This window comes from Mesoplodon bidens (genome assembly GCF_964165515.1).
Source record: "Mesoplodon bidens genome assembly, chromosome: 9".
In the NCBI taxonomy this organism is placed as follows: domain Eukaryota; kingdom Metazoa; phylum Chordata; class Mammalia; order Artiodactyla; family Ziphiidae; genus Mesoplodon; species Mesoplodon bidens.
In genome coordinates this window covers 12,568,320-12,596,121 of record NC_138166.1, presented here as the reverse complement: position 1 = coordinate 12,596,121, position 27,802 = coordinate 12,568,320, and the positions used below count along the sequence as shown (strand labels likewise).

The window sequence follows — 27,802 nt, the reverse complement described above, 5'->3', positions numbered from 1 at the left end:
ATGAGAAAAAAACAAACCTGCAAATAAGGCTGAAATTGAACATCACCTAAACAATCAGACGTGCCAATATTTTTCTCCAGTGAAGAGTTCAGCTAGAGAAAGAGCTATATTTCTCAAGTGGCAGCTTTCATAATATCCTATGACATTTTAAATCAAGTTTGAGGACCGCCGTACAGATTTAAAGCTTTTAAATTCTAGCCCAACGTATTAGGCAGAATGTTTCTCCCCTTGTTTGATGCCAAGGACAAGATGTAGGAACCAGTTAAACTGCACAGTCCATCCTTTGTCTCTGCAAACTTCAATCTGATCCAGAAAATACTTCTTAGCATCCTCTTCACTCTTCCCCACTGTCAGGGCATCACGAATGTATTCGATATCTTCTTTGCTGGTTAGCTGGGGCATCCCTGTCATCAGCATCATGGAGAAGAGGATGATGAGTAGGTTTGTGTGATGACGAAGGGCTAGGTAAGCCTTGACGCAGACATCCTGGATAAAGGGAAAGAAAACGCTGTTAGCTGTTGTTATGGCATCGAAGTAGGCTGAAGACCAGCAGGCTGTTTTGGAATTTACATGGCATTATCCTGTCCCTGCGAGGAAATCATCACAAGCAAGGCAGGTCTCCTGCCTCAGATGAAAAGCTTGAGAACATAGACTGCTTTTATAATCTCTGAAGCAATGTAGTGTGGTTGCACACACCCAGGGTGTGCTCAAGGAAAACTAACTGATACAGTAAGTTTCATCTTATTTATTACTCTTTTCACTTCAATCTCTTTTCTAGGCAAATGAGGGTGGAAATTTCTATAGTCTCTGAAGAGGAATGAGTCAGTTTTTGAACACCATCCAGGAATCACATAACTTTATGTAAGCGTAAATAATGTTTGCCAAGAGCTAACGGAATCCAAAGAAGGGACGGAAATGTGGTGTTTGAGATTTAGGTAGTTTTCATCTTTATTTTCCAATGTGTCCTATACTAAGAAAACAGATGAACTAGTTTTTCATTGTCTGACTCTCAAAATTGTTGAATGACCTTTGGAAATTTAAAATAAATTCTGAATACTGAGTGAGAGAGGGCTTTCAACAATGCTATGGCTGGTGCCTTCTCTAAAAGCCTTGGAGTAGGTGACAGGTGAGTTAAGCCCACTTCTGAAGCAACAGGCATGCTCGTGCCAATTAAATTGTTCCAACATGAAGAAAAAGTTGCAAGGTTCCCAATTTTACAAAATCAGAATAGTCCAACCTTAATATCATAATTTGGCAAAGATGACATATTAAAGAAAACTGAAATGAATGATTACAGGTTTAAATATTTCAAATAAAATACTGAGTAAAATGTTAAGAGAATAACACTCCATAGGCAACTAGGGTTTATCAGAAACTTGCAAGAGTAGTTCATCATAAGGTACTGGATTAAAACCCACTTTTGATTTTTATAAAAGTAACCTGTAATTTAACATGTGACAAAAATGAAATGATGTGAAGAATGATCTGAAATTACCAGTCACAATCATTCTGAATAATGAGTCTGGGAAAAAGAAATGTATAAGATCAGAAAAGTGAAGGTAAAATCATTAGTATTTGCAAATAACCATTGTGTTCTAGGAACACTGAAGGGGAAGAAAACTAAAATACTATTGTAACTAGTTTTTATTAAACTAGCTTTCTATAAAATTAATAAATAGAATGCTATAGGTAGGAGCCACCAGTTAGAAAGTAAAAAGACAGATGCTGTGAATAACAGTAACAAAACCCCCATGATTCCTGAGATAAACACCTACACAAAACATGCAGAACCCATTTTTTAAAAACTGTAAACATTTACTGAAGTAAGTAAAAGAAAACTTGAACATGTTGAGTGACATGGCATGTTCCTCGGTGATAAAACTGTTTATTATAAAGATAAAAATTTTTCTCCAATTAATCTATAAATATAATGAAATTGAATAAAAATTCCTATTGGCTATTTAAACCCAGATATGTTTTTAAGTTCATCTGGGATAATTAGGGCCTGAGAGAACATTCTGAAAAAGTATAGTAACGAAAAACAGTGCTTGCCATCCTAGATATTAAAGCACATTATAAAACTACAATATTTAAAATTGTGTGATATAGTACCTATTCTTCTCCAAAAAAGATAAGAAATTTTGTGGAACACAATGGAAAGTTCAGAGACATATCTAAGTACATATTAAATATATAATAAAGGTGACTCAGATTAGTGGGGGAACAGATTATTTGATCAACAGGGGTGGTACAATTGGCTCATAATTTGGGGGGAAAATAAAGTTTCTCCCATGTGATATACCAAAATAAATTCCAAAAGAATTAGACATTTAAATGGAAGAAGGGAAAATATTTAAACAATCATGGAATGAGAAAGGAAGGGCTTTCTGAAGCTGATTTCCAAGGTGGAATCCATAAGGAAAAGATGGAGAGATTACGGAAACTTCAAAATTTGGACAAAAAAAAGCTATAAACAATATTAAAAGAATCAAATGACAAGAGAAAACATATTTGCAACATGACAGATCACTTCTTCATCCCTAGCCCCTGATAGCTCTTACAAAGCAATAAGAAAGAGATAAACAGTTGGCTAGAAATGTAGGCCAAAGATATAGTATATCATACTATAAGACATAAAGCCAGATAACAAACATATGAAAAAATATGCAACCTCATTAGTAATCAAATAAATGTAACTGAACATGAGATGGAAACATTCACATACCAAATTGAAAAATCTTTTTTTTTTTTTTTAATTTTTAAGGATAATCTCTAATGTTCACCTTTCATAGCCTGATGATAGATGGGACTAGATGGCAGATGGTATACTTTTCCTAGCAGACGACTGACAACATGCATCAAAAGCTTTAAAATACTTATAAATGTTATATAACTTAATTGTGGTGGTGGTTACATAACTGATACATTTGTCAAAATTCAAAGAACTGTACACCTGAAAAGGCTGAATTCCGCTCTCTCTAAATTATGCTTCAATAAACTTGACTTAAAAAATGTCAGAATCCTTTTACCCAGCAATTTCCAGGCTAGGTATTTATCTTTAAAAAATTTGGATAATTTTGCAGTGATTTATCTACAAGAATGTTCATTAGAACATTGTTTAACATTGTGGAAACTTGAAAGCAACTTAAATATCCTACACTCGGAGATTGATAAAAACGGTTTATGAAAGTATCTACATAGCTCTCTGTAACTACTAGAATGATCCTGTAGAAGAGTATTTAATAAGCATGTAAAAGCGAGTTTTAAAAAGCAGGTATGAAACATCACATTTAGTACAATCCCATTTTGGTAAATGGACCCAAAATACTTACATAGAAATAAAGAATATAAGTTTACTGGTCAAAATTTTAATAGTGATTTTTTCTTTTTGCTTTTAGACGATCTTGTCTGTGTCACCTGAACGTGGCAGGGTAACCCCAATGATAGTGGGGGTCAGGCCTGTGTCATTCTGTATGTCAAGGCTGGATTGTGTATGCACCACCCTGTCCAGGTACAAAAACCCATGGACTATTCTGGCATTTTTTAAGTCAGACAATATATATAAAATGCTCAACATAGAGGGTGGTACGTAAGGAGCATTCAGTAAACGTTAGTCCTCTCCCTTCCCTACCTGGAGGGGAGATGAACTCTGCATCTCCTCCCTGCTTACTTAACACAAAGCAGGAGACTCAACACTATTTGGGCTGTTCCTGCCTTGGTCCAGGCACCTCTTGCGCCCTGGAAGCGGCTGTGATGCATTAGCGCTCTTGCATTCTTAATGATTCCACTTACGTCCGGAAATCATTTTCTTTTGCTCATGCCTAGGACCCACTGAGGTTTCTCTCATTTCTTGGCAATTACACAGGCTAGGGGCAGACTTCACCCCAGGCAACAGTCTCATTAATTGGCCAACTCGCACAATTTTCACAAGGGCAGATATGGGGATGCCTTTTGATTTTGAATTAGAGGACATTCTGATTTTTAATTATTTTCTAGCCTTCTGTACAATGGGGGCTCCGGGCAAATCCCCTGCTCTCTGAGCCTACTGTGTGGTCAAACTCTTGAACAAGATAATTTTGAGGAGGAAAATTAATCTGGGGTCAAGTCATTATAACACCAATCCATGGGTGCTTAGTAAATATTTAAGTTGCAATGCACCGATTCACCAATCACTGTAGCCACAGAGAGACATATGAAAGGGAAGAAACTGTCCTGTTGTTCTCCAAGGCCACCTCTCCTATATAAGGAATTTCTGCTGGCTTGAATTTATTCGGTTAATTCTAATTTTCATGCCCAAGGGTCACTTCTATGAGAACGAAATTTCATCTCCAAATTTAACCACAAGCTCCCTACTGGTCAGACACACTGTGTAAATTCTGTTTGGTGGTGCAGACTTAGAGACGTGGTACAGACTTAATTATCTTTTGCTTAAAGGTGTGTGGAGCAGGGGTTAAAAGCGCACAGTCACACCTCACTGCCTGGACTCAACTCGTGGCTTTATTATCGACAAGCTGTTTGTCATCAGAGAAGTTACTTAACCTCCTGGACCTTGGTTTCCTCATCTTAGAATCAGAATAATAATAACAACAGTACCCGTGTCACGGGATTGTGGGGAGATTCAAGTGCTATGTAAAGGGTTGGCTGTTATTACTGATAGTGTAAGCAGTCACACACTTCTCTCATCACTGAGGAGGTCACATTGCCATCTAGACCACCTGTCCAAAAAGTCCCCTCTGACAGCAGAGACCTAGGGGTGGGCTGGGCCAGGGCAGGAAGGAGATGAGCCCCACTCCCACCAGAGTCAATGGAGGGGGTGTCTTGGCGCTGGCCCCAGGAGGTGAGGGGGATGATGGAAGCATATAGCACACTGGCTACATAGCAGATGGTTCTCTTGCTAGGAGGGGCCCAGGTGGGCCCTTGCTCTGCCTGCTCAAGCCCCAGGGGTTTCATTTCTGCCCTTGGACTCAGCCATAGGGTCTGTCTGAGCTTCCTGACCATGCTGCCTCAGCAGAGGCCTGTGGTTTGAGGGGCTGTGAGGATATGGCTTGGGGAGCTTGGGGGGAAGCACAGCACACAGAAGTTATTGGCTGTAGCAACAGAATTTTCCCTTCTGCCGGGGCTGCTGGCCACTGACCACATGCATCCTCATCCTGTCCTTCTCAGCTGAGGCTTCGTACTATGGAGCAGAGAAGAAGGGGGAAAGGAGGAACCTGATGTCCAGGACTTGGTTTAAGATACTTGTTAACTAGTGTGAATGTGGAGAACAGTGTAACATTGTTACTGCCATTGGCTGGACCACTACCCATTAGTAGCTAATAAGTAGATTGAGCCTATATAGTAGGCAATCTGCTCTTTATTTCAGAGTTGATTCAGATGCCTTAATTACAGCAACCAGTACCAAAGGAAAGGTTGCTTTTTACAGAACTACCCCTCTCTCATAAGTCTTAAGAACAAAGGAAACTATTACCATTTCAGGGTCAACACTTTGACTTGATTCGTTCACTGGCCCAACTTATCAGTTTACTATACTGAAAACAAAGTCCTTTCTATGCATAATTATTAATTTTTTAACCACCAATGAACTGTGGCTGCTTTAGACAGTCCAAGGTCATGTGGAATAGTCCTAATTTTTCTTAAAACCAAACGCCTCCATTCTCATCTAGAAACAAAGTGGAAGTGAAATATTACTGTACACAGCTACAAAAATGAGGAAGTAAACTCGGGGCCATAAAACAGAAACTCCAGAAAAAGAATCCAGGCTGAGAGGAGAGAGAGAAACAACACTCACATATACTCATCAATGAGAAGAAATGTCCTCACCCACCTAATTTTCCTAAATAGTAATGCAGCCTCTGTCTGCCACATTACTATTACTATTAGTTTTTCTCCCCTGTCTCCTTCCTCAGAGACAGGGGAGAAAAAATAAGATTTGTCAAAGAGAATTTCATTTTTTTTAATAAAAATCAATGAGTTGGCTAAGCAATGCCTTTAGAAGTTATTTTGGCAAAACAGAGAAGGTCAATGATTAGGACCTAGTAATGTTGGAATCTGGTAAATCTGAAAGAAGAGTGTGTCCAACACTTGGTCGTGCATTTGTGGAGTTTGACTTAGGATTGCCATCTTTAAGGACTTAGAAATGATTCCCAGACTGGCTCTGTCTACCAGGGGGAAGGGCTGTACTGACATCTTCTCAAATATTTAGCTAGAAGCCCATTAGAAACCTAAAGCTACAATTAAACTGTTCTACTTTAGTCAACTATTCTAAACAGACTGTATGTATGTGTGTGTGTTTATTTGTGCCTTGTTTCAAAAAGGTTTGGAAGGTGCATTATTTGGATACACAAAAGTCACAGTAACATTAATTAAAAGTGGGTAGAAAAAGCAACGGGATCCACAATGGGTTTGGAAAAGAGACTAAAGCTATACATCACAAATCCTATATTCTTGCTAAGGGCGGCCTTCAAATGTATCTTCAGCCAAAAGGGAAATTGAATCAGTTACTTCATCCAATGTTCAGAAGATTTAAAAAAACTGTTTGTTTGGGAGAAACACAACTTTTCTAACACCTGATAGAACTTTTGCAAGAGGATCTTTATAAAAAGCACACTTTGTAACGTGGTGAATAATGTCCTCGATAATATTCTGTTGCAAGACAAAACAATTCTCTAAGAGAAACTAAACACTGAGAGAAGGATGCCAGTTAGAAGGTTAATCTCGATAAATGCTTAAAAGTAACAGGGGTCTAATCTTAGGAACCGAGTGACACCGCATGCTGGTGGATTAATGCACAAATCCAGTCCAAGGCCACGTTTCCAGTCTTGTGCTCATATCTTTTCCAGAAAAGTGATAAAATTTGGCAAGCTCATCTAAGTCCTAACAATTCTACAAGCCCACGCAAGTCTGCATCTGGCAGAGAAATCACACCGACATAGGCAAGCTTCTACCCATGGCTGATGCGGACACTTCTCTGAAGGCATCTTCTGATGGAGAGTGTGGACAGAGGAGGACGTACTGGAGTCTTCAGTACTGGAATACAGGAGGCTGAGCTCGACCTCGTCAGTGGGCCAGGATGTAAATCCCAAGAGGATGCAAATCCGTTATCGACTCAATATATTAGGAACAATTCAACAAACTCATCTCCCTGTTGACTTATAATAGGCCTTTATTACATTAATTTGTGATTAATCATTTGAGCTCCAAGTGACTTTTTTGCTTGGCTCTCTACCCCCTAATCCAGCCCATGCACTGCTTCAAATTGGATCCAAATTTCCCTTCTCGCCTCAAACTCCACTACACACGCCCACGCATACCTAGGTTCCATCCATTCTGGACGACTGTACTCTGTGTCCCTAAAATACTGATACTAAATCCTAACGTCATGCCCTTGCTCATGTTCTTCTTTCTGACTTCCTGCTTCTGCCAGGCAAAATGAAGATGAACTCGGACCTTAAGGCCCCCGATAAAAACATTCCCTTCTCTCCACGGCCCTCTTCTACCCGCCAGGACAGGAGTCATTGCTCCTTCTGCAAACCGTTGGTGAAATCCTCACTACAGAGCTATGGGCGCATCTCTTTGGCTGAGCTCTGGGGCCATGCCCCTGCTCGCGTCACCTGGGCCCAGCAGTATGTCTAACACACCGCAGATAATCCGCAAATGCACGACGAATGAATGCTTCATGTGACGAAGTCAAGGTCAATGTGGGGCAGATTCATTGCTTTATAATCAGGGTGAATTAGGGAACAGTCATATCTGAAGGGAATTCAACTGCTAAGACATAAGCCTTCCCTGGGCCTGGCACACGACCTGAGAGGTAGTCGTGTGTTGAATGGGTGTGCCATCTTGGATAGGGACAAACAGGGCCTGGCGACTCAAACAGGGTGGGGCAGGAGGCTGAGAAAGCCCAGCCAGGCAGGCGCCAGGTACAGGCAGTTGGAGGTATAGACACGTGCAGGCGAGTAAGGGCCGTCAGAGCCTAGGATTGGGGAAGAGTGTCAGAGGTAAGGTCTCCGCGGCCCCCTGGTCCCTGTGTCTGGGTTAGGGAGAGCACGGGAGTCTCCAGCAAGGCGAATGGCAGGAGGCAGCGGGACCTCGGGCCTAGGGGCAGGTTAACAGGAGGGCTGAAGGCAGAAGTAGTAACAACAGCCTGGCACCTGAGGTGAGAGCGAGACCACTGCAGAGATGGACTCTGAACGTAGGTTCGTCGGAACCCGAGCCAGGACTCTGCGTAGAGACTGCGGGCAGGGCTGAGCCTGCTGGGTGAGGGGCCTGGGGATGCCCTGGCTTGGGGACAACCCTGCCCATGGTGGTGACCCGGCGGGGACTGATGAAACTGGCCTCCTAGATGAAAGCAACACCGTGTAGGGGCTCCAGACTTCTATCAAACCCTACTTAAGAGTGACATCTAGGGGCAAGTGCCTTTTAACTACGCTCATCGCCGCCTACTGTGCACAGCTGTGCATGTGAAGGGGTTACTTGACTCCCCTGATTTCTTCAGCTGCATCCGACAACACACATTTGCTTAGTTCCTACTGTGTGCAAAGAACATCTTCACAATGCTTGCTTGCTCCTACAAGGCCAAGTTTCACACTCCTTGCAAACTGTCCTATGTTGAATGTACACTATAGGTTTATCCTGAGTGTCCCATCGGCACGACTACTGCTCTGACTGGGAAAAAAAAAAACAATGTTTATGTCACTAAGGAAATCGCCGCACAAATATGACTAGGCACCAGATGACACTTACAGGTCTGTATTATTTACCAAAACAGTAGATTTCATAATTAGGCTTACTTCCTCTCTGGATGTGTGGTATTTAACCGCATCTTGAAGGCTTATTAGCTGACAGCCATGCAATGGCAGCTTGTCAATCTGCACCTGAGTTACCACTTCATAAACTCACAGAATATGATGTACTGTGGGGAAGGAAGAAACCAGAGGGGTTCTCTAGTCTCATTCATCTCCTCCCCGGGGCAGGAATTGCTCCTCTACCGACTGGTACCTACTGAGGGCATCCTAGGTCTCAGGACCCACGTGCGGGATGCAGGTCAGACATGGCCCTGCTGCCCAGAGCTGCTTCTGGGAAGGGAGAGACAAGCAGCAGATGGTGCTGGGAACTACCTGCTGTGATGGATGCTCCGAAGGCAACACGCGGCGCGCTGTGGCCAGGATAACACGAGGGGCCGCATCTAGAAGAGGGCTCTGAGGGATGACATTTGGGCAGAGGGCAGTGAAGGGTGTTCCAGGGAGGAGGCCCAGACTGGGGGCAGGTGCAGAGGAAGGCCGCCCGGACCCAGTGAGAGAAGGAAGGCTGGTGCCATGGGGAGAGGCTAGAGGGGGCAGGGGCTTGTAGGGTGAGCTTAGATGTTCAGATATGATTCAAAATGAGATGAGAAGCCACTAAATGGTTTAAAGTAAGGGAGTAACATTGTGTCTGCTGTTTAAGTTCAGTTTTTAACCAAATTCTGATGAATTTGGTCTTTAAGGTGATAATGGTTGAAATGGGACTAGAAGTCAGATCCAAACTCAAATTCAGAGTTTTTCCAATTATGATGTCCCCTCGTCATCCCTTTCCTAATCAAAACAACAAGTGAGAAGTACCGAGTTTGAAACATTTAAAGCTACAATGATACCATTGATGAGAGAGCTTATTTAGGTAAAAGACCAAATATTTACAGAATGAAGGAAAACCACTAAAATGTTGACAGTGTTATTTTTGGAAGGTGGGATAGTGGGTATTTTATATCCTGATATTTTTAATATTTTGCTGGCTTTTTTTTTAAGGAAGCATTTGCTACTTTTAAAATTGAGAAAAAAAAACCCACGTTCTTACATAAAAGTAAATGAGAAGCCAAATTTCATTTGCCAACGATATCAATGTATTTGCATGTTGAGTATGTCTATCATTGTTCAGGGACATTTCAAATAAAGTGGTTCTAAAATACATTACCAGTGGGAAAACCATTGTTTAATTTTTTTCTCTCTTTAGTAAGGGAGAGATTTTTTTTCTGTAGAGAATTGATTTATCAAAATCATCATCATTGCGATATATCTGTTTAGCACCCTGTGTGTAGGATGCTGCTCCAAAGGCAAACAGATAATCTTGGGTTCAAATAGTAGGCTTTGGTTTTATGTCTTTTTGTCTTATTATGGCTTGTTTGTGAACTCTGCCCTCTTTAGAAATAGCTCATGAATCTGGTCCTAGGCTAAACAAGCTACCTTGGACAGAAGAGGGAGGCGGGACAGAATCACACTTTCTTCTTTCAGTTCCCCTGACTCCGTCCTCTTACCATGAGCTGGGTAGGTTTTTAAGTCTTGGTGGAGAAGCCTCCCCTCATGCTCAACAAAAAGTGGGCCATCTCTTCTCCACCCTTCCCAACAGGTGATTCAAATGTGCTGCGTGCGTTCATGAAACTTATCAATGCAAAATTAGTGATTTGCTGGAGACGATGCCTTTCATTCAAAATGTAACTATATGCAACATCTTCCAGCCTACCTAGAAATGGCAGCTTTGTTTTACAAGAGCCTGGGATGCTATTTAGAGAGTTGAGAGACGTGCTCCCTGACCTTGAAGGACTTCATCTCAAAAAGAGAGCACAACACGAAGAAACAGAATATCTTCTGGAAGGCTTAGTAGTATGTAAAACAAAAAAAACCAAAAGACTGTCAGCAGGTCTGAGTCAAAAGATGAAAAAACTCGCTGCTCATCTTTGTCAAGCTGGAAACTTTAGAAATTCTGCAGGTGTAGCACCGTACACAGATATGTATATGTGTTCAGCCTTTTTCCTGATGTGACTGAGGAGGGTGGGAAAGGCTTGGAGACCAGCAGATAAGGGGGCAGGTGGGGGAGAAAGAGCCGGAACCCCTCACTTGCTCTTCAACGGGAACAATGCTACTTCGTTGTGTTTTATGTGTTACAGATCTGCTTGAGATCTCATTTCATAGAGGGCTTCTCAACCTAAACGTTTTCAAAGTTTGAGGACCCCCTGTGATGGATATGACAGTGACGGCTCCGTTGATTGAGTTCCTGCTGTGGACTAGGCACTAGGCCAAGCTTTCTACATATTTCACGTAAATAATCCCTAACAAAACCCCCACGTGAGGTGGGCCTTAGAATTCCCACTGCACAGATGAGGAAACCAAGGTTCTGAAAGGATAAGCAATTTGCATCACATCCATAGCGATGAAGCAGCAGAGCTGGGATTCAAGCTCAAGGTGACCTGCTCCAAAGCCCATCCTCTCAACTACAATGCCAGGCTGATCTGTTTAAGGCTAAAGTCCGTACCTTCAATCAAAGAGTATGCCAACACTGCAAAACATAGACACATATATAAGTACAATAAAATTTACCAAGGTGTGTTTTTGGCAGTACGCATGCTGCCTAGATGTTGCTTTAATGAAAGAGGTTCTAAATGCTCAAGAAGCAAGCTTTGGTCACAAAAAGGATGGAGAAATGCTCCCAGACGGAGAGGACAGCCTCCCTGCAAAGAGTTGTTGCTTTGGGTGGAAGCTGCCCAGATGGGGAGGCAACCTCTGGGGGGCCTCCCCAAACCCCAATCTCTTCATTAAAGAATATTTTGAAACTTAAAATGACAACAAAAAAGACTATAGGAGAAGTACTGCTGGGATTTTAGGAGTGACACGGGCACTATAGGGTCTATGGGAATGTTGTCAACAACAGGACAGATGGGCAGTCGTTCTGGAGAAAACCACGGGCCAAAAAGACCTCGTGTCTGCCTGAGTGTTCAAATGGCACTACTGCTGCTGTGTTTGTTCAAAGGAGATGAACCCCACCTCCACGAGAGGAGAATTTAGTATTTCCCGCCTCCCCTTTAAATGGTAAAACTCTTCCAGGTTTGTGTGTGTGTGTGTGTATGTGTGTGTATGTAACCATTTTTCTCTTCCAGGAAATTGTCACAATGTGTGACTTTTAACCTTAAAGAAACACAGGACTGAAATGTGTCAAATCCCTGGAAATAGTCTGAAACCCAGTTGAGTTTACACAGAAAAACACACTAAAAATCCTAAGACCATCTGGCCGTAGAGATCTCAGTTTCTCTGACAACCACCCCTGGAGCTGTGAAGGGGAAGTCTGGTAACCACCACATCGAAAATCAGCCAGGAGAACAAACAAGCACAGACAGGTTTCAAAACAAGACATCCCAGTTCCTGTTCCACTGAAGGTCAAGGCGCATGTCATCTCTCAAGGTTAATGTGGTGCTCAAGTAGACACGCAGGAGGAAGAGTCAGTCCTGAAGTGCTGGTACAAATCAAACCATGTTTCAGAGGCGCTAAGGGAGGGGGCTATTTAAAGGGAGCCTGAGACAAATGTGCACATAAAGTAATCACTTGTTGCCTCTACTGATCTGTTTTGTGTTTGTATGGCTCTAAAATACGTATATTGCAGTAGCAATGATGACTTTTCTGAGTTACGTTCATTCACAGTTATTAAGTTTGCAAGAGTGAACATTTTACTCCTTGGGTATTTGAAATACCATTTGATAGTCAAAAGTGAACGTAGACCAGGAAGGAATAGAAAGAGAAAGCCGAATGTGGATGCTCCCTCCAGGGAGCTGGGAGCCCCGTGGAGGACCTGGTGGAAAGGTGAAGTGGGACAAGCCAGGGCTCTCAGGACAACCTATAGTTGAGCTGACGAGGTTTCAAACGAGAGAAGGGACCCTCCTTTACAAAAAGAGACAAGCAAGCATTTCCTGTGTTAGTAACTGATAAACACACACCTGGAGCAAAAATCGAGAAGCTCACCATCATTGGCGAGTCCTGAAAAATATACGTAAAATTTGCATCTTCTAGGCAACATCTTGATTAGGTAAATATTCAAAGGCTAAGCCTGCCTGCCAGGTGCTCTTCCTTAAAGCCCTGTCCTTCAGGGCCGTGTCATCCTGCTGCGCTAAATTCGCCAGTCTCACTGATTATGGAATGCTTTTATTTGCTGTCTGGTTTTAGGAGAGGGGCTTGCTGAGAAGCATCATTTTGCACTTGGGGAAGGAAGAGAGGCGACTGGGGGGAGGGGGTGGGTCACACCCGAAGCGGGTGGGCAGAGGTGAGGGCTGCAGGCGCCATCTGGTTGATGTTCCTGGTAGGTGGTCGAGGGGGAGGCCAATTACCTGAAATTTCTGGAAGTGTAGACTCGTCTTCTTTCCAGAAGTCCCCATCACAAACAGGAAGTCTGGAGTTAGCACAAATGGCACTCTCTCTTTATTAATGCCCAGGAAACTTTTGTAATTCCCAAGAATGTGCCCAAAGTCAATATGAAACAGATTTCCTTAAGAGAAGAAAATGTCTGACGTCATTATAGTGGCATCAGCACTTGCAAACAACACCCTGGTTTGTTCATTTCTTGAAATATTTTGAAGTTGCCTGAAAATGAGCTATCTTGGGTGAGAGAGCTATTTTTACTCTTTGCTTGTGATGTGTTTTGTCCTAGCAGGTGTGTGTAGTAGTAGCCACAAAGCATTCTTTGAAACAAGCGTAGTTTTGATATCCTTCTGGTGTTCTTTCAATGACAGCCAAATGCCATTAAAAAAATTCTTGTCTCAGAATTATTCTTACAAATATAAACCAAAACTCTCTGGCTTATATGTCATCATTATACCCAAGACTCTCTTAGGCTCTTTCTGTAACTCAGGATAGACTGATGTTTCGCTCTGTTTGGGGGAGGGGCAGTTACCTTTTACTTTTGAGTAGCAGGCTAGAAAGAAATCATTTTGAATCTCCTTTGGGTCAATTTCTACCACTGTCACCATCACCACCACAATTCCCTTCCTCTCTTCTCATTTACAGAGCTCTCTATCATACGAATGACCCATAAATGCATTATCTCTTGATTCCCATACAGAGTTAGCGATTTACCCAGATACGGTGTTTTTTCCAGACTCTACTCTTAAATTGGTCCAGATTTCTTAGAGGAAAATGTCATGGTATGCAGCCAGTACTGACCACTGTCAGAGTAGACAGTGACCCAGCGAGGAGCAGTAGGTGAGGAAGGCACGGCATTTCAGATTGAAGGGTATCAAAAAAAGGGTGACTCTTTTTGTTGCTTCTCTGCACCCTCTGACACTGTTGATCACGCCCACCTTCCTAGCTTTCTAGCTCCTGTCTGGCTTGTCCTTCTTAATTCTCCTTTGCTGCATCTTCTTCTGTTACTCACTCCTGGGTCCTCCGTAGGGTGGTCACAGCCTCTGTGTCCCTATACAATAATGACCTCTAGATCTTTGCTCCAACCTTGAGCTCCATTTAAAAATTACTCTGTGCTGGGGAAGGCAGGGGTGGGGGGTTAGTGTTTAATGGGTACAGAGGTCCCATTGGGAAAGATGAAAACGTTCTGAAGATGCATGGTGGTGATGGTTGTACAACAATGTGAGTGCAGTTAATGCCACTAGAGTACACACTTAAAACTGGTTAAAATGGTACATTTTATGTTATGCATATTTGACCACAATCAAAAAACATGACTCTATAAAAAATAAACTCACCTGTCTCTGAGATCATAATATTGTCATTGTGTCTGTCACCTATTCCAAGAACAAAGGTTGCCACACAGTAGCCAGCGCAGGAATAAACGAATCTCTCCACCGCCACCTGAAACTAGTTAAAATGCAACCAAATATTAGTTGTGTCCTAACTACAAAGAGCAGCGTGAATCTATTACAAAGGACTCCCCAAAAGACACTGTTCTGGGAATCATTTTCAGAGAGCAAGTTGGTGGTACCTGATACCATTAATGTTCTGTCTATTAGGAGCCAACTTTCTCATTGCTCTACTTACATTTTAGGTGAAGATACAATGAATCACAGTAGCATGAGGAGGAAACAACAGTCAAAGGCCAACAGTAACTTAATCAAAGGGTTCACTGCCTTTCCATGCATCATTTGCCAACGCCAATACAGAACCTGTAATGATTCCTCCTTCGTTGGTGAACATATGTTTTGCTTGTGACCTCTTAAAAGTACGCACGGGTTCACAAATCCACATTTTAACAGACTAATAAATGCTACTAATTATATTTCCTCCCTGAAAGACTGCTACCCACGCAAATGAGAAGTGCTAATCCTCTACAACAGAATTTTAACCAGCAGCTGAACAGCTTGTGAAGGACTCAGCGGATGTACTTCTGAGGAATGGAAGTGACATTTTGAGCATCCATAATTTACCATTTAAATTAGGGTGCAGTGGTAAATTATAAATTACTTTTTAGGGTCTGTAGTGTTCCCAGGTAGTAAAGAGTTTATCTGTGGTAAATGAATTTTTCTGCTCAACGACAGAAATAGATGGTCATAAAAAGTGCTAACAAGTTATTTCCCAGAACCAAATTTTATGCAAAGCAGGCCTGATAATCAAAGGAGAAGCAAATGCTCAGCGAGGTCTGAGTGAGCACCTCCATTTTGCACAGATCTGCTGTGTCACCAGGGGAAAGCGCTTAAACCCCAAGGAGCTCAGGAGGAAGGTGCTTCACCAGTGAGTCAGGAGGCATGGCACTGGTAGACCCCTTAAAAAACATGTCATTATTCTGCTGTATCATGATAACTTGTCAGAAGCCTTCAGATTGGGGAGAAGCAGGAGCCCACCTTTTCCTCAATAGGGCATTTCTCTTTGAGCCAGTGATTCAGGACTTCGTCTTTAAAGGCGCCCGTGTTGCCCACTGTGCTTTGCTGAATTTTGGCGATCGTCGTGGCATCTTTCACGATCTCGATCATTCCTGCAGGAAGATGCACAGAGTCTGATGTGAACTGGGGCTGAGTGCCTGACCCAGAGGAGGAATGGCTGTGTCTTTGTAGAGTGGAGGGCAGAGAGCTTTCTTAACCACAGGGTTATTTTCCAGGTTCGTGCTGGTGGTTTTCTTAGGAGGAAGAGAAAGAAAAGGAGGCGGATAGGGAAGTAGTGTGGGACCTGCTTTCACTCTCCCTGAATGAAAAGAGGAAAGGGTTGGTTTTGAATAAGCAAAAGCAGTAATGTGCCAAACACATCCCTCTTCCCTTGGCAACCTTTTCCTTTTCCTTTTTTAAATTTCAGGGTCAAATGGGAATGATGTTCTCTACTTCTCAAATTGGAAACTTGACTAAAAATCTGTTTGAAGTTAAAATGTGAAATGTCTGTTAAAGCACCTAAGAGGAGAGTATGTAATAGCTTTGATAATGTAAAGTCTGGGATGGTGAAACAAGGGACAGATTTTTCCATCTACTTTTAAATGTTATTTGTGAGAGAGAAGTTTACTGTGCAATGAAACGAGTGAAAATTTAGCGGTGGGGAAGTAAAGAGGAAGGAAGAAGTTCTCACTAAAATCATTTCCATGTACAGTCAGTCACAAGGAGTTGAATCATGCATTCATATATTTTCAACATGTCCGTATTAAACTGAGTCACATGCACCAGCCTTGGGACATCTTCTTCCTTTTTATGTGGATCATGATTGTAAATTTTCCGTTATTAAATGCGTACACTGAAGGGATGATGGCTGCTTGGCATGCGGGATCTTAGTTCCTCAACCAGGGATCGAACCTGTGCCCCCTGCAGTGGAAGCGCAGAGTCTTAACCACTGGACTGCCAGGGAAGTCCCATGGGATGGCGGTCTTTTAAAATGAGATGAGCAGTCTATTCATCTTCTGAGGTCCCCACATACCTATTCTGTCGCCAGTTGAAATGCAACCATATGGCAGGAGGCACAGATCCAAAGATTCAGTCTCCCAAATGGACTCCATGATTCGTAGAATCTGGGCATCAAAACACAAAAACGTTTCCATTATAAATATGTATTATTCTCTGTTAAAAACAACAACAGTCTTCTCTGGTAACACAAAATATTGAAGTGAACATAAAATATGTAAGTAACAAATGTACTTTTATTTATCAACCTGGTACTCTCATGTTTCCCTTCCTTGGGAGCCTGTTAATTTGGGTCCCTGAGAGGCACCTTGGGGAAGAGAACAGTTGGATTTCTCTGGGGGTAGGTTCTAGCCATGACGTATCTATTATTCAAATGTTCCTAGTTATGTGTATTTTACCACAATAGAAAAAGTTCCACTCTAACATGTTTACACATTTTTATCCATAAGGCACTCTTGGGCTACAACCAAGGCAACAGTAACGACGATGATAATGATAGCTGACATTCACCGAGGACCGTTTTATGTTGATCCTTTTTATTAACCCCCTAGTGTGGGTATGATTACTGTGCCCATTCTTTTTCAGATTCTTTTCCATTATAGGTTATTACAAGATATTGAGTAGAATTCCCTGTGCTGTACAGTAGGTCCTTGCTGTTAATCTATTTTATATATAGCAGTGTGTATCTGTTAATCCCAAACTCCTCATTTATCCCCCCACCCTTTCCCCTTTGGTAACCATAAGTTTGTTCTCTATGTCTGTGAGTCTATTTCTGTTTTGTAAATAAGTTCATCTGTATCATATTTTAGATTCCATGGTTTGCCTGTTTTAAATAAATCACATGAAATATTAGAAATTATGTTACTTCTACAGTATTAAACTAGGGTATAGAGAATACTCCTTTACAAATCTGCAAAGCTAACGTTTATGTTAGATAATATGAAAATGATCAACATTGATACCTTCACCATCCATCTTCTGTTCTAGTAATCTGTTCACTCTTGTTACGTAACCGCATGAATTCTCCAATCACCTACCTGCTCATCTTCTCCCTCCTTCCTATCACATCATTCACTTCAGTTTGTGGATGTGGATGTGTACCAAAGGTGATGTATCTAAGGAGAGCATCCGAGAGTGTCTGGCTATGTCTATGGATATGAATAAAGTGGATACTTGGGGGTAAATAGGTTTCTATTCCATGTTACCACACTAGGAATGTGGTGTATAAGAAAGAGGTTAGGGGAGGGAAGTGTATCTGGCTGTTCGGGAATGCTGGGTATGCATCTCCTCAGGAACGCACAGAACTGTGAGGCTCACTAGATTTCATATCTAATGGTCCACGGCTATATTCCCCCAGTGAAAACTCTATTATGTCACCTTTGATCACTGTTCATCATACAAAATAGGAGAATGGAACAGGGTCAGTAGAAGTCATGTTTTTAGATCTAGTACAGAATTCTTGTTTCAGATAGCTGAAAAAAAAATTCCTTAACAGCAGCACACCTGTAAAATCAGCATGTCCTGGCGCAGATCGTCGCCGTGTTTAAAGATAATTCCAATTGTTTCATTTGACAGAGCTGTAGGGTCGGCACATTTAAACTCAAGCCACAGGGGCTTTTTCTTGGAGGCCATCACTTTACATTTTTCAATCTGTAAGAAAACAGCCACATGTTTCCCACACACAATTGAAGACACATGGTGGAGATGCACACCCTCTTGGAAAGCATCTCGGTAAACACCTAGGACAAAGTCCCAGTTGGAAAAGGATTTTCAATGATTTGTGTAAAAATGCAGAAGGCATTTTCTCTTGCTAGTGAGAGCAAGTTACAACACTTAAACCAGTGGCTCTCACAGTGTGTTGCAAGGAACCCTAAGCATCTGTGGAGGTGCCTAAGAGGTGTGGCATATCCCATCGTCTGTATACCCCCCTCCCGTAGGACTCTTGTACTTCCATGTCCTCTCTAACAAAGAGCAATTGTGCTGTTATTTGTCTATACATATCTGGCCTCCCTCTAAGAATTAGTTTGAAAAAAAAAAGAGTTCTGTTGCTACCATAGTGTCTAAAAATGGTTGTCAAAAATCAGATGCAGCCTAATTCCAGGCCAAATGTAACAAGATGAAATTTAACAGCAATAGATGAGACTCTAGCACTCAGGCACAATGCCTGTCCCCTCCCCCAAACCCCCATACGTTGAAATAAATTCAAGGTGGGAGAAAGGTGGTTTAGCAGCCACTCATTCGAAAAGAGAAAATCTTAGGAGTTTTAGTCAAAAGTAAATTCACCAAGGATCAAAAATGTGACGTGGTCTTTAAACAAAAAACCAAACACAATTTGAAGCTGTATTAATGTATCATTTTTCCTACCAATTTCTAACTTCAAAAGGACAGTGGATAGTGTGTGCTTTTTGCTAGAGAGCAAGCTTACTGCTAATTGTATATAAAGTTAAACATGGATCAAAGACTTAAATGTGAGATTAAAACTATAAAACTTCTAGGAAAAAATATTTGTTACATTGAATTAGGCAGGGTTTCTCAACTTTGGCACTGCTGACATTTGGGGCTGGATAATTTTTTGTTGCAGTGGGGACTGTCCTGTGTATTGTAGGATATTTAGCAGCATCCCTGGTCTCTACCCACTGGATGCTAGTAGCATTCTCCCAGTTGTAACAATCAAAAATGTCTCTGGACATTACCAAATACCCCTTGGTGGAGGAGGTGGAGGTTCACCCCTGGTTGAGAATCACTGGATGAAGCAAATATTTCTTAGGACATGAAATTCATGAAGCATAAAAGAAAAAGTGATAAATTGGACTTAATCAGAATTAAAACCTTCTGCTCTTCAAAATACATTACTAAGAAAATGAAAAGGTAAGCCACAGACTGGGAGAAAATATTTGTAAACTATATACCTGATGAAGTATCTGTATCCAGAATATATAAATAACTCATAAATAAGAAGAAGGTGGTAACCTAAATTAAAAGTGAGTGGAGGGCTTCCCTGGTGGCTCAGTGGTTGAGAGTCTGCCTGCCGATGCAGGGGACATGGGTTCGTGCCCCGGTCCGGGAGGATCCCGCATGCTGCGGAGCGGCGGGGCCCGTGAGCCATGGCCACTGAGCCTGCACATCCGGAGCCTGTGCTCCGCAACGGGAGAGGCTACAGCAGTGAGAGGCCCGCGTACCGCAAAAAAAAAAAAAAGTGTATGGAAGATATGAATAGAAACTTCTCAAAAGAGCATGAAAAGATGCTCAACATCACTAGGGAAATGCAAATAAAAACAACAGTGAAGTACCACTTCATACCCGTTTGAATGACTAAAATTAAGAAGACTGATGATAACAAGTGTTCTCTAGGATGTGGAACAATCAGAACTTGCATACATTGTGGTGGGAATATAAAATGGCACGGTTGCCATTATAAAATGGAAAACTAGTTTGGCAGTATCTTATATACACACACATCCCATCTGACCCAACTATCGCACTGTTAAATATTTACTGAAAAGGTAAATGGAAAACAAATTGTGGTATAACCATACAAGGGAATATTACTCAGTCATAAAAAGGGATAGATCACGGAGACACACAGCAACATGGATGGATCTTAAGAGCATTATGCTAAGTAAAAGAATCCATATAGAAAACCTACATACTGTATGATTCCACTTCATGACATTCTAGAAAGGGCAAAATTACATGATAGAAGACAGATCTGTCATCCGGGATGGAGGATGGAAGGAGGAAAGGACCAACTGCAAAGGGATATGAAAGAATGTTTTCTATAAATTTCTATGGAAATATTCTATATCTTGATTGTGGCGATGGTTATATGGTTGTATACATTTGGCAAAACTCCTTGAACTGTACACTTGCAATGGATACATTTTATTGTATACAAATGGTTTCTCAAGAAAGCTGATTTAAAACAAAATGGATGGAAGATTGCCTGGTGTTGAGGTTTTTAGTATCTAGCAATTAGGGAAGGGCTTCTTGATGGAAGCCCATCTGGGGACTTTCCAGCTTCCCTGTCTCTCTATAAACGTCAGCTTTTATCCACTAGGCCCAGCAAAGCAGGCAGAGCCATTGTCCAGACATAAAGACCATGGAGAGACATCAAGGCGATACCTACCACCAGTGCTCCTGCTTTCAGTCCAGGGTCATACGGAACTCTGAAGCTTTGGGGGAGATTCAAATTCTGTAGGATTTCAAGCTTTTGCTTAAGTTGGGAAATAACTGTAATTGTCAAACGCACACAAGAGTTTACGTGAGTTCAAGAAATTACCAATATCATCTCTAACATTTCCTGAGGCCGCAGGTATTGACAACATTCTATATATTTGGTAGGGTGGGGAACAGGAGAAGAGAGGCTAGGTTTCTGTCTTTGAGGAACTAACCATTGAGGGTGTCAGGATAAGTCAGGCTTACTGGGAGCAACATAACCACGTACACACATTACAACAGGGGACAGAATTATCTGAATATATATGGGATACCCAGACAGTCAGAGGGAGAAGGATGCTTTATGGATAATGGTAAGGAATTACTGTAGTTTTCTTTCCAACGTGTGAAGCTTTAAACTGTCCTCTGATTTGGGAAACAGGTATCAGAAGACCATATTAAATGGAATTCGGTTAGGGTTTGGGAAATTCTTTTCAGAAGAGGAAGTTAGGTTGTGTGGAGGCAATATGACAGCCTCAAAATTGTGAAGGCAAAATACATAAATTAAAAACGACTGCCTGGGTACCAGACAGACTGGAGGCTGGTACAAATGTTGCTCTTTCGTTCTTACAATAAAAATAAAAGCAAGCTTATTATTACCATTATTATTTTTAGGAGAGACCATTATTGGTTTATTGGAAAAGACTCAAAGGCAAAAATGGCAAATCAAAATATTCAGAAGTTTAAAATACTCGCTGAGTATGTTTGTGAGTGTCCATTATGAGCCATAGTGGTGGATCGAGATATACAAATGTGAATAAGAGATAATTCCTAGCTTCAAGGCTCATACAGTTTAATAGACCAGAAAGATATGTTAATGACTTTGATTTAATGTAGTATCAACCAAAACCTATGGGAATACAGATAAAGAGTGATTAACCTTCCTAAAGCAGGGACTGAGGGACAGGATTTCTTGGGGATAAGAAGACAACATTGGAACACAGAGGAGGTGATATATATGTTTTTATAGGAAGAACATATATATAAATATATATGTACATATAGCTATATATGATGTATATGTATACATATATACAAAAAATTTAAAATAACTTCTCAATAATACATTACTTTAAAAGACTGAGGACTTGAAAATTAGATGCATGTATTGAAAGATGGGGAAGAAAGGATATTTGGAAATAACTAATCTTTTGTGTGTGTGTGCATAGTTGCTCTTAAAAAATACATCTTACATCTGCATAATGCTGTTTTAAGTTTTCAAAGAGTTTAACATCTATTATACATTCGTCATTAAAATATAGATGTAGTTTTAAAAAATATTAACTTGTAAAGGGGGAACTTTAAATTCGCTTACTCCATGAAGACAGAAGATTAAAAAATGTATTCTTGGCTACCTTGAGGAAGGTGCGACTTGCGTTCCAGAAGGAGGAAGGATCACAGGACTGATGGCATTTGGAGACAAAGGCATTTGGAAAGAGAACCAAGAGAACAGAGCCACCGTACCTTGGGAACTGACGTCATACTTTTCAGCAGAGAGCGATTTAATATCAATGGTGACCTTTTGTAACATGTCAATTACTTGGACTTGCTGGGTGAAGTCGTGTAGCATGGCCGTGCCACAGCCCCTCAGATAGGCTTCCAGGATCACTGCAAACCTCTGCTGATAGTGCCTGGACTGGGCGATCTCACTTCTCAAGAACCAAAATAAGAAGTGACCAATTCGTTTGTTCTGAGGGTGAAAGCAAGAAGGTTGCCATTATTATGACTAATGCTCCAAATCTATCAGCCAATTCTCTGTAACTTTTTAAATGTCACGCTCTTATCAAAATGGAAGTACTTACTCTTAAACCACGCTTCAGCAGAAATCTGGCAAGGGCACTGTCATGGTATGGTTCAAACTTCACAGCCTAAAGGAAGAACACATTGGCATTTGTGGGATTGCATTCTCCATTGATTAATCGGGAAACAGGAAACGGAGAAAAACTCGTGCTCTGCCTTAGTGGGTTTGTATGGATAGGGCGACGGGAAGTTGAGCAGTCACTTAAGTTCAATCCTTTCTTTTCAAGGACAGTTTGGGCCAGGGTGAACCACTTGCAGAAGGACCAGGATTAGAAGCCAGAACTCTGGACTCACAATCACGTGCTTTTGATGACTTCAGAGAGAAGGGGTGAGGGCTTTTGTTCCCATGAAGGCTTACCTGATTTGTTGGAAAGATAGAAGGGAAAGGTGGAGATGGCTATAACACATCTATAAAGGTGGAAGGGAAGAACGTTTGTTGGAAAGAAAATAGACAGTGGGGATACTGTACATGCAGGGAGAGAAATGTTTGTTAGATGTGAAGATCCTAAAAATCCTACAGCTTCTCTTCTGCTCAAGTTGTGTGTGGTTGGCCTCTCACTGGCGAGTCACTGTACTGCCTCCCAGGTTCCTACTGCAACGGAAGGGCCATTACTCCCCGCCATAATGCAGTGTATACAGGGCTATTTGTCTGAAAATCTCTTGTTTTATCTGGCTCCTCAGGTTCAGCAGTGTTTAGTAGTTTTCACATCACTTGGCTAATAACAGAGATATTCACATAGGTGGCAGCCCTGTGACTCAGGAAGAAGAACCAATGACAAGTGAAAAATAGGGGCTGGACCGAAAACAGGGCCCAGCTGGGTGGCTGCCCCAAGCTCGCCCCCCACCCCCGCCCCTGCCCCCTGCAGCCTAGCCAATTAAAAATAAAACATAAAAAATAATTAAATTCTGGTGGGTGCATGGATATTTGTTACACCATTCTCTACTTTTCTGCAAGTCTGCGATAGTGCATAATTTTAAAAGCAGTAAGACTAACAAAAATTGATTATTAGACATGCACATATAAAATCACAGGGTAGATGTCATGTATAAGCATAAAGGGAGGTTTAAAATTAAATATCTCAGAGTATCTCCTTTACAAATAGATACGGTCTATCCTTTTTTCCTAAGAAATAAGAGATATTCCCATTCCATTTTCTGTTTTAGGGCCTGGGGGCTTTTTGGTATGATTTCCAATCCTTACTCTGGTTTTTCAGTTTGGAAATGATCAGAACAATACCGACTTGATAACATTTCAATTATCCCCATGCTTTCAAAGGTGAGGTGGGCTCTAACTGGTGCCACAGTAACTGCAGCTAAGATCTGAATTCTGAGACTGTGGTTATTTAGCCACCAGTAGTCACTTCAGAAATGTTAAGTTTCTAACCCAAACGTGAGCCTTTTTGACATTCTTCGTGTTTCACTTCTGTAAAGATGATGAAGATCTCAACCAGGAGACCATTTTAATTAGGAATGAATGAGTCATTTGGCCATATCTGCAGTGTCTCAAATAGTTTTACAAATGACTTCTCTTCTTCAAATTTAGGACCACAGATTCAATGTTAATATTACTTATTGACCTCTTTCACTTAAACATTTCCAAGAAGAACACTATTCATTTTCCAACGCTGCAAAGTTTACTTGTGAAAATGACAATGTAAAATAGTTCATGATAGTCTTGGGACTTGGAACAGACCTCATATAAATTTGTTTTATTTTCTTTTTGTTATGGAGAGCTACAAAACTGAGGATACTTTGATTTTTCTAAAATTTTCATTAGTGTTTATGCCGGCCTCTGAACTCATGGCAGAAAAAAACATCGGTTATATTTGACAGATGAAAGCAAAGGCCAAATATAACGTTTCAAGTATCTGCCTAATGGGACGGTGAAGATTCAAAGTTGAGAGTATCCAAAATTCGCATCAGAAAACTTCAGAAACTTCCTATAAATATAGATAATGATTAGACAGTTTGGTGTCCACCAGTCAGCCTGGCTAATCCTAACCATCTCAGATCAAACATCACCAACTCAGAGCTGTCCCTGGCTTCCTCAATCTAAATCAAGTGTCCCCAGAACCCCTGACTCTTTTCTCATAACAATCTGTAGCTTTTCCCCAAAGTGTCTGTCACAACATGTTACTCAATATCTGCCTGTATGTGTACTCATTTGGTGTCAGTCTTCATGCACCACAAGCTACATTAGGGCAGAGTCCAGCCCTGTTTTGATCACTGCTCTATATCCAGCAACCAGAACAGAGGAAGCATTCAGTCTGTGTTGTTGAATTAATGAATGAACACTTCTGCTCTCTAAAATAGAATTCCCTTCCAAGTCCTTTCCTTCCTCTTCCTTGTCAAGCAGCACAATATAATTTGAGAATGGCTATCGTGAGCAAGAGAACTCTTCCTCCTTTCTTTAACGTCCTAAGGAAACCCTTGATTTAGTCAAGGGTTTAGCAAATGATTTAGTCTCTCTGGACCCCAGGGAAAGGCATGTGAAGAGGAATGGACACACAGTACCAGACCTATCTAAAGAGAGGGGCTTTCAAGGTCCCATGCAGATATGAGATGTTACTCTATGAATTGTGATAAATACAATCAGAGAGTATGACGTTTTTCCTCTAGGACACACTATCCTGACACTGCTGGGTTGATGCCAGATATTGGGACGCAGTGAAAAGAGCAGGGCCAGGAGTCAGACCTCCTGGGTTTGAATTTGTCTTTCAAAGTAGGTGACCTTGGGCACATTACTTAGCCTCTCTGTGCCTCAGTTTCCTGATATATAAAATGCAAATATTAATTTGACCTCTATCATCGTTGTTGGGAGAGTTAAATGTGATAATACACGAAAAGCATGTAGATCACCTGCAGCCTTGGCACAAGGGAGCATTCGATAAGTCAAGTCTATCATTGATACAGTAAATGAGAACAAAGTATTCCCACGGGAACGGTTCTCCTAAAAAGCAGAAATATTAATGTCATCAAAATGCTTGTCAACAAGCCCTCAAAGACAGTAAAAAAGTAAATGGAACAGCTTACTACTTTTTGAGGTAGTTTCATTAGATCTCCTTTGACTGATCGTGACTCTCTGGACAAGGGGCATTGGAAGACAGCTGAATGGGGCACCTGTGCATATGCAGATAAATCCCTTGAGATGAGTGCATCCCCTACCTGGACCAGCTGGAGCAGGTAATGTAGCACGTCATCGTCCTCCAAGCTCTCCAGTTTCTGAACTGCAATGGCTCTTACATTTTCATCCGAAAAGTTGCAGTCCAGGAGTTGCATTGTTAATCCAACATCCAAAGCACTTTGATCCCAGACCTCCCTTCTGGCTAACAGTTGATATGTTTTGGCCACAATTTCTTGCTGTCCCCATTTCACTGAGCTAAAGAGCTTAGGATACGCTTTGGGATCCTTCAGAGTTTCATATCTGAAATGCCAGAGCAACTCTTTGTCTTCGGCTGTGAGAGGGTTAAGCGGATCAGTGGCTATGATCGCCTCTAGTTGCTTCCGAAGCTGATTGGGCATTTCTGCTCGAACCCGGTCCCCTTCCGGGTCTGGGGTGGGCCGATGCTTAGGCAAGGCTATGGGGTGACAGTAATTGTCCAGAAGAATGGAGATGGACATTGAGTTCTCCTTGTCCGGGTTGGTGGCAGACGTGAGCTTGTCAGCATTGAAGCTGCCTTGGTCTTCCGCCTTCCCGGATAGCTGCCACATGTGGAGCACATACTCCCCGTGGCGCAGGAGGAACCGGTGGTCTATCAGCAGCAGGTTCACATAATACAGAAGCTGAGCTTTGCCTCTGGACTCGGGACTGGGAGTCTCCGCAGAGGCCTTACCAGACAGAGCTGGAGATTTGCCGCAGTAGATCTGGAGGTTCAGCAGAGCCCCTTTGGGTAAGTCTTTGATCTTGATACTGAACTCAAGCCACACATTCCAGAGCACCTCTTCCGTGAAGGGTTTGGGGCTGGTTCTCCTTTGGCAAAGGACTTGCTGCCCATACTGGATGTTCGCCTCCACAAAAACCGTGAGGTCCGTGTTCCGGGGCAGGACAGGGATATCAATGCCTCTGATTTTTACCCTGAACTTGTGGTCACAGTCCCACAGGGACACGGTGAACACGCTCTCATGGTCCTTCCCGTGGATGGTCAGCTGCTCATGGTAGCCGGTGACTCCAGTGCAGTCGTCCACCAGCGGCCACTCTTCCTTCCTCACCTCGTCCAGGGCTGGGTCTGGCGGAGTGTCAAGCACCAGGTGAATCTCTTCCCCATTCTTGAGGCACTGCCTCACCCACTGAAAGTTTTTGATGGGCGTCTCACCCACCAGGTACTCATCCCGGCCACAGACGCGCAGCACGAAGTCCTGTTCGTTCTGGCTTTCAGGGATGTCCATTAGGGACTTCTTCTTGGCCATCTTGGTAAAGAAGCTCTGGAGGATGGTGCCCGGGGTGTCATCGGCCGAGACCTTGACGGTCTGGCTGGTGGTGCTGCGATGAATGACAATGAAGATGTAGTTGTTGGTGATCTTCTTCAGCAGGTACTCGGGGAGGGGCTTGGACGTCACCCAGGGGTGCATGGCGTAGAGCTTGGTGTCGCGGCCGGCCACCTCGGCCATGCGCGGGGTCAACAGGCGGCGGCGTGTGAACTCCAGCTCGTCGTCGTGCACGTTGCTGACGTCGGTGACGTCGTAGCCAATGAGGGCCGTGAGCTGGCGCTGGAAGGCCAGCGTCTCCTCCGAGGGCGCCAGCCTCTGCACCACGTGGATCTGCCCGGGGCTCCGGTGCAGCACCTTCCAGTAGCGCAGGCAGTCCAGGGTCTGCACCACCTGGTACTTGTCGTAGATCTCGTACCACTGCCCTTTCTTCTGGTAGAGCAGGAGGAAGTGGTCGGGGCTGAGCCGGTGGTAGAAGTCGGCGGCCACGCTGGTCTCCAGCGCGCGCAGCCACACCTGGGCCTTCATCTGCTCCACGTTGCCGTGGCCAGCCACGTGCAGCAGCGCCGTTTCGGGGGTCTTGGTGTTGCGCTGGCTGGTGGGCAGCACAAACTCGATGGGGATGAGCTCCATGGAGGACAGGCTGGCCGCTGCGCTGCGCGGCTTCATCCTCCGGCGCCTGCGGCGGTTGTCCTCTCTCAGCACCACGTGCTGTTCATGGTTCTCCAGCTCCATGCCCTCTGTGAC

The 27,802-nt window shown here is 42.6% G+C and overlaps 1 protein-coding gene across 1 annotated transcript; it reads right to left on the bottom strand.

Moving 5' to 3' along the window:
- Positions 1 to 207: 207 nt before the first annotated feature.
- Positions 208 to 27,802, bottom strand: PIK3CG (phosphatidylinositol-4,5-bisphosphate 3-kinase catalytic subunit gamma; the record flags this gene model as incomplete). Its single annotated transcript, XM_081243647.1, has 10 exons — positions 25,796 to 27,802; positions 22,633 to 22,698; positions 22,295 to 22,520; positions 20,742 to 20,845; positions 18,119 to 18,265; positions 16,632 to 16,722; positions 15,581 to 15,711; positions 14,489 to 14,600; positions 13,121 to 13,278; positions 208 to 486 (listed from the first exon to the last, which is right to left on the bottom strand). The coding sequence occupies exons 1-10, from the start codon at positions 27,788 to 27,790 to the stop codon at positions 208 to 210; spliced, it is 3,309 nt and encodes a 1,102-aa protein (XP_081099773.1). The 5' UTR covers positions 27,791 to 27,802.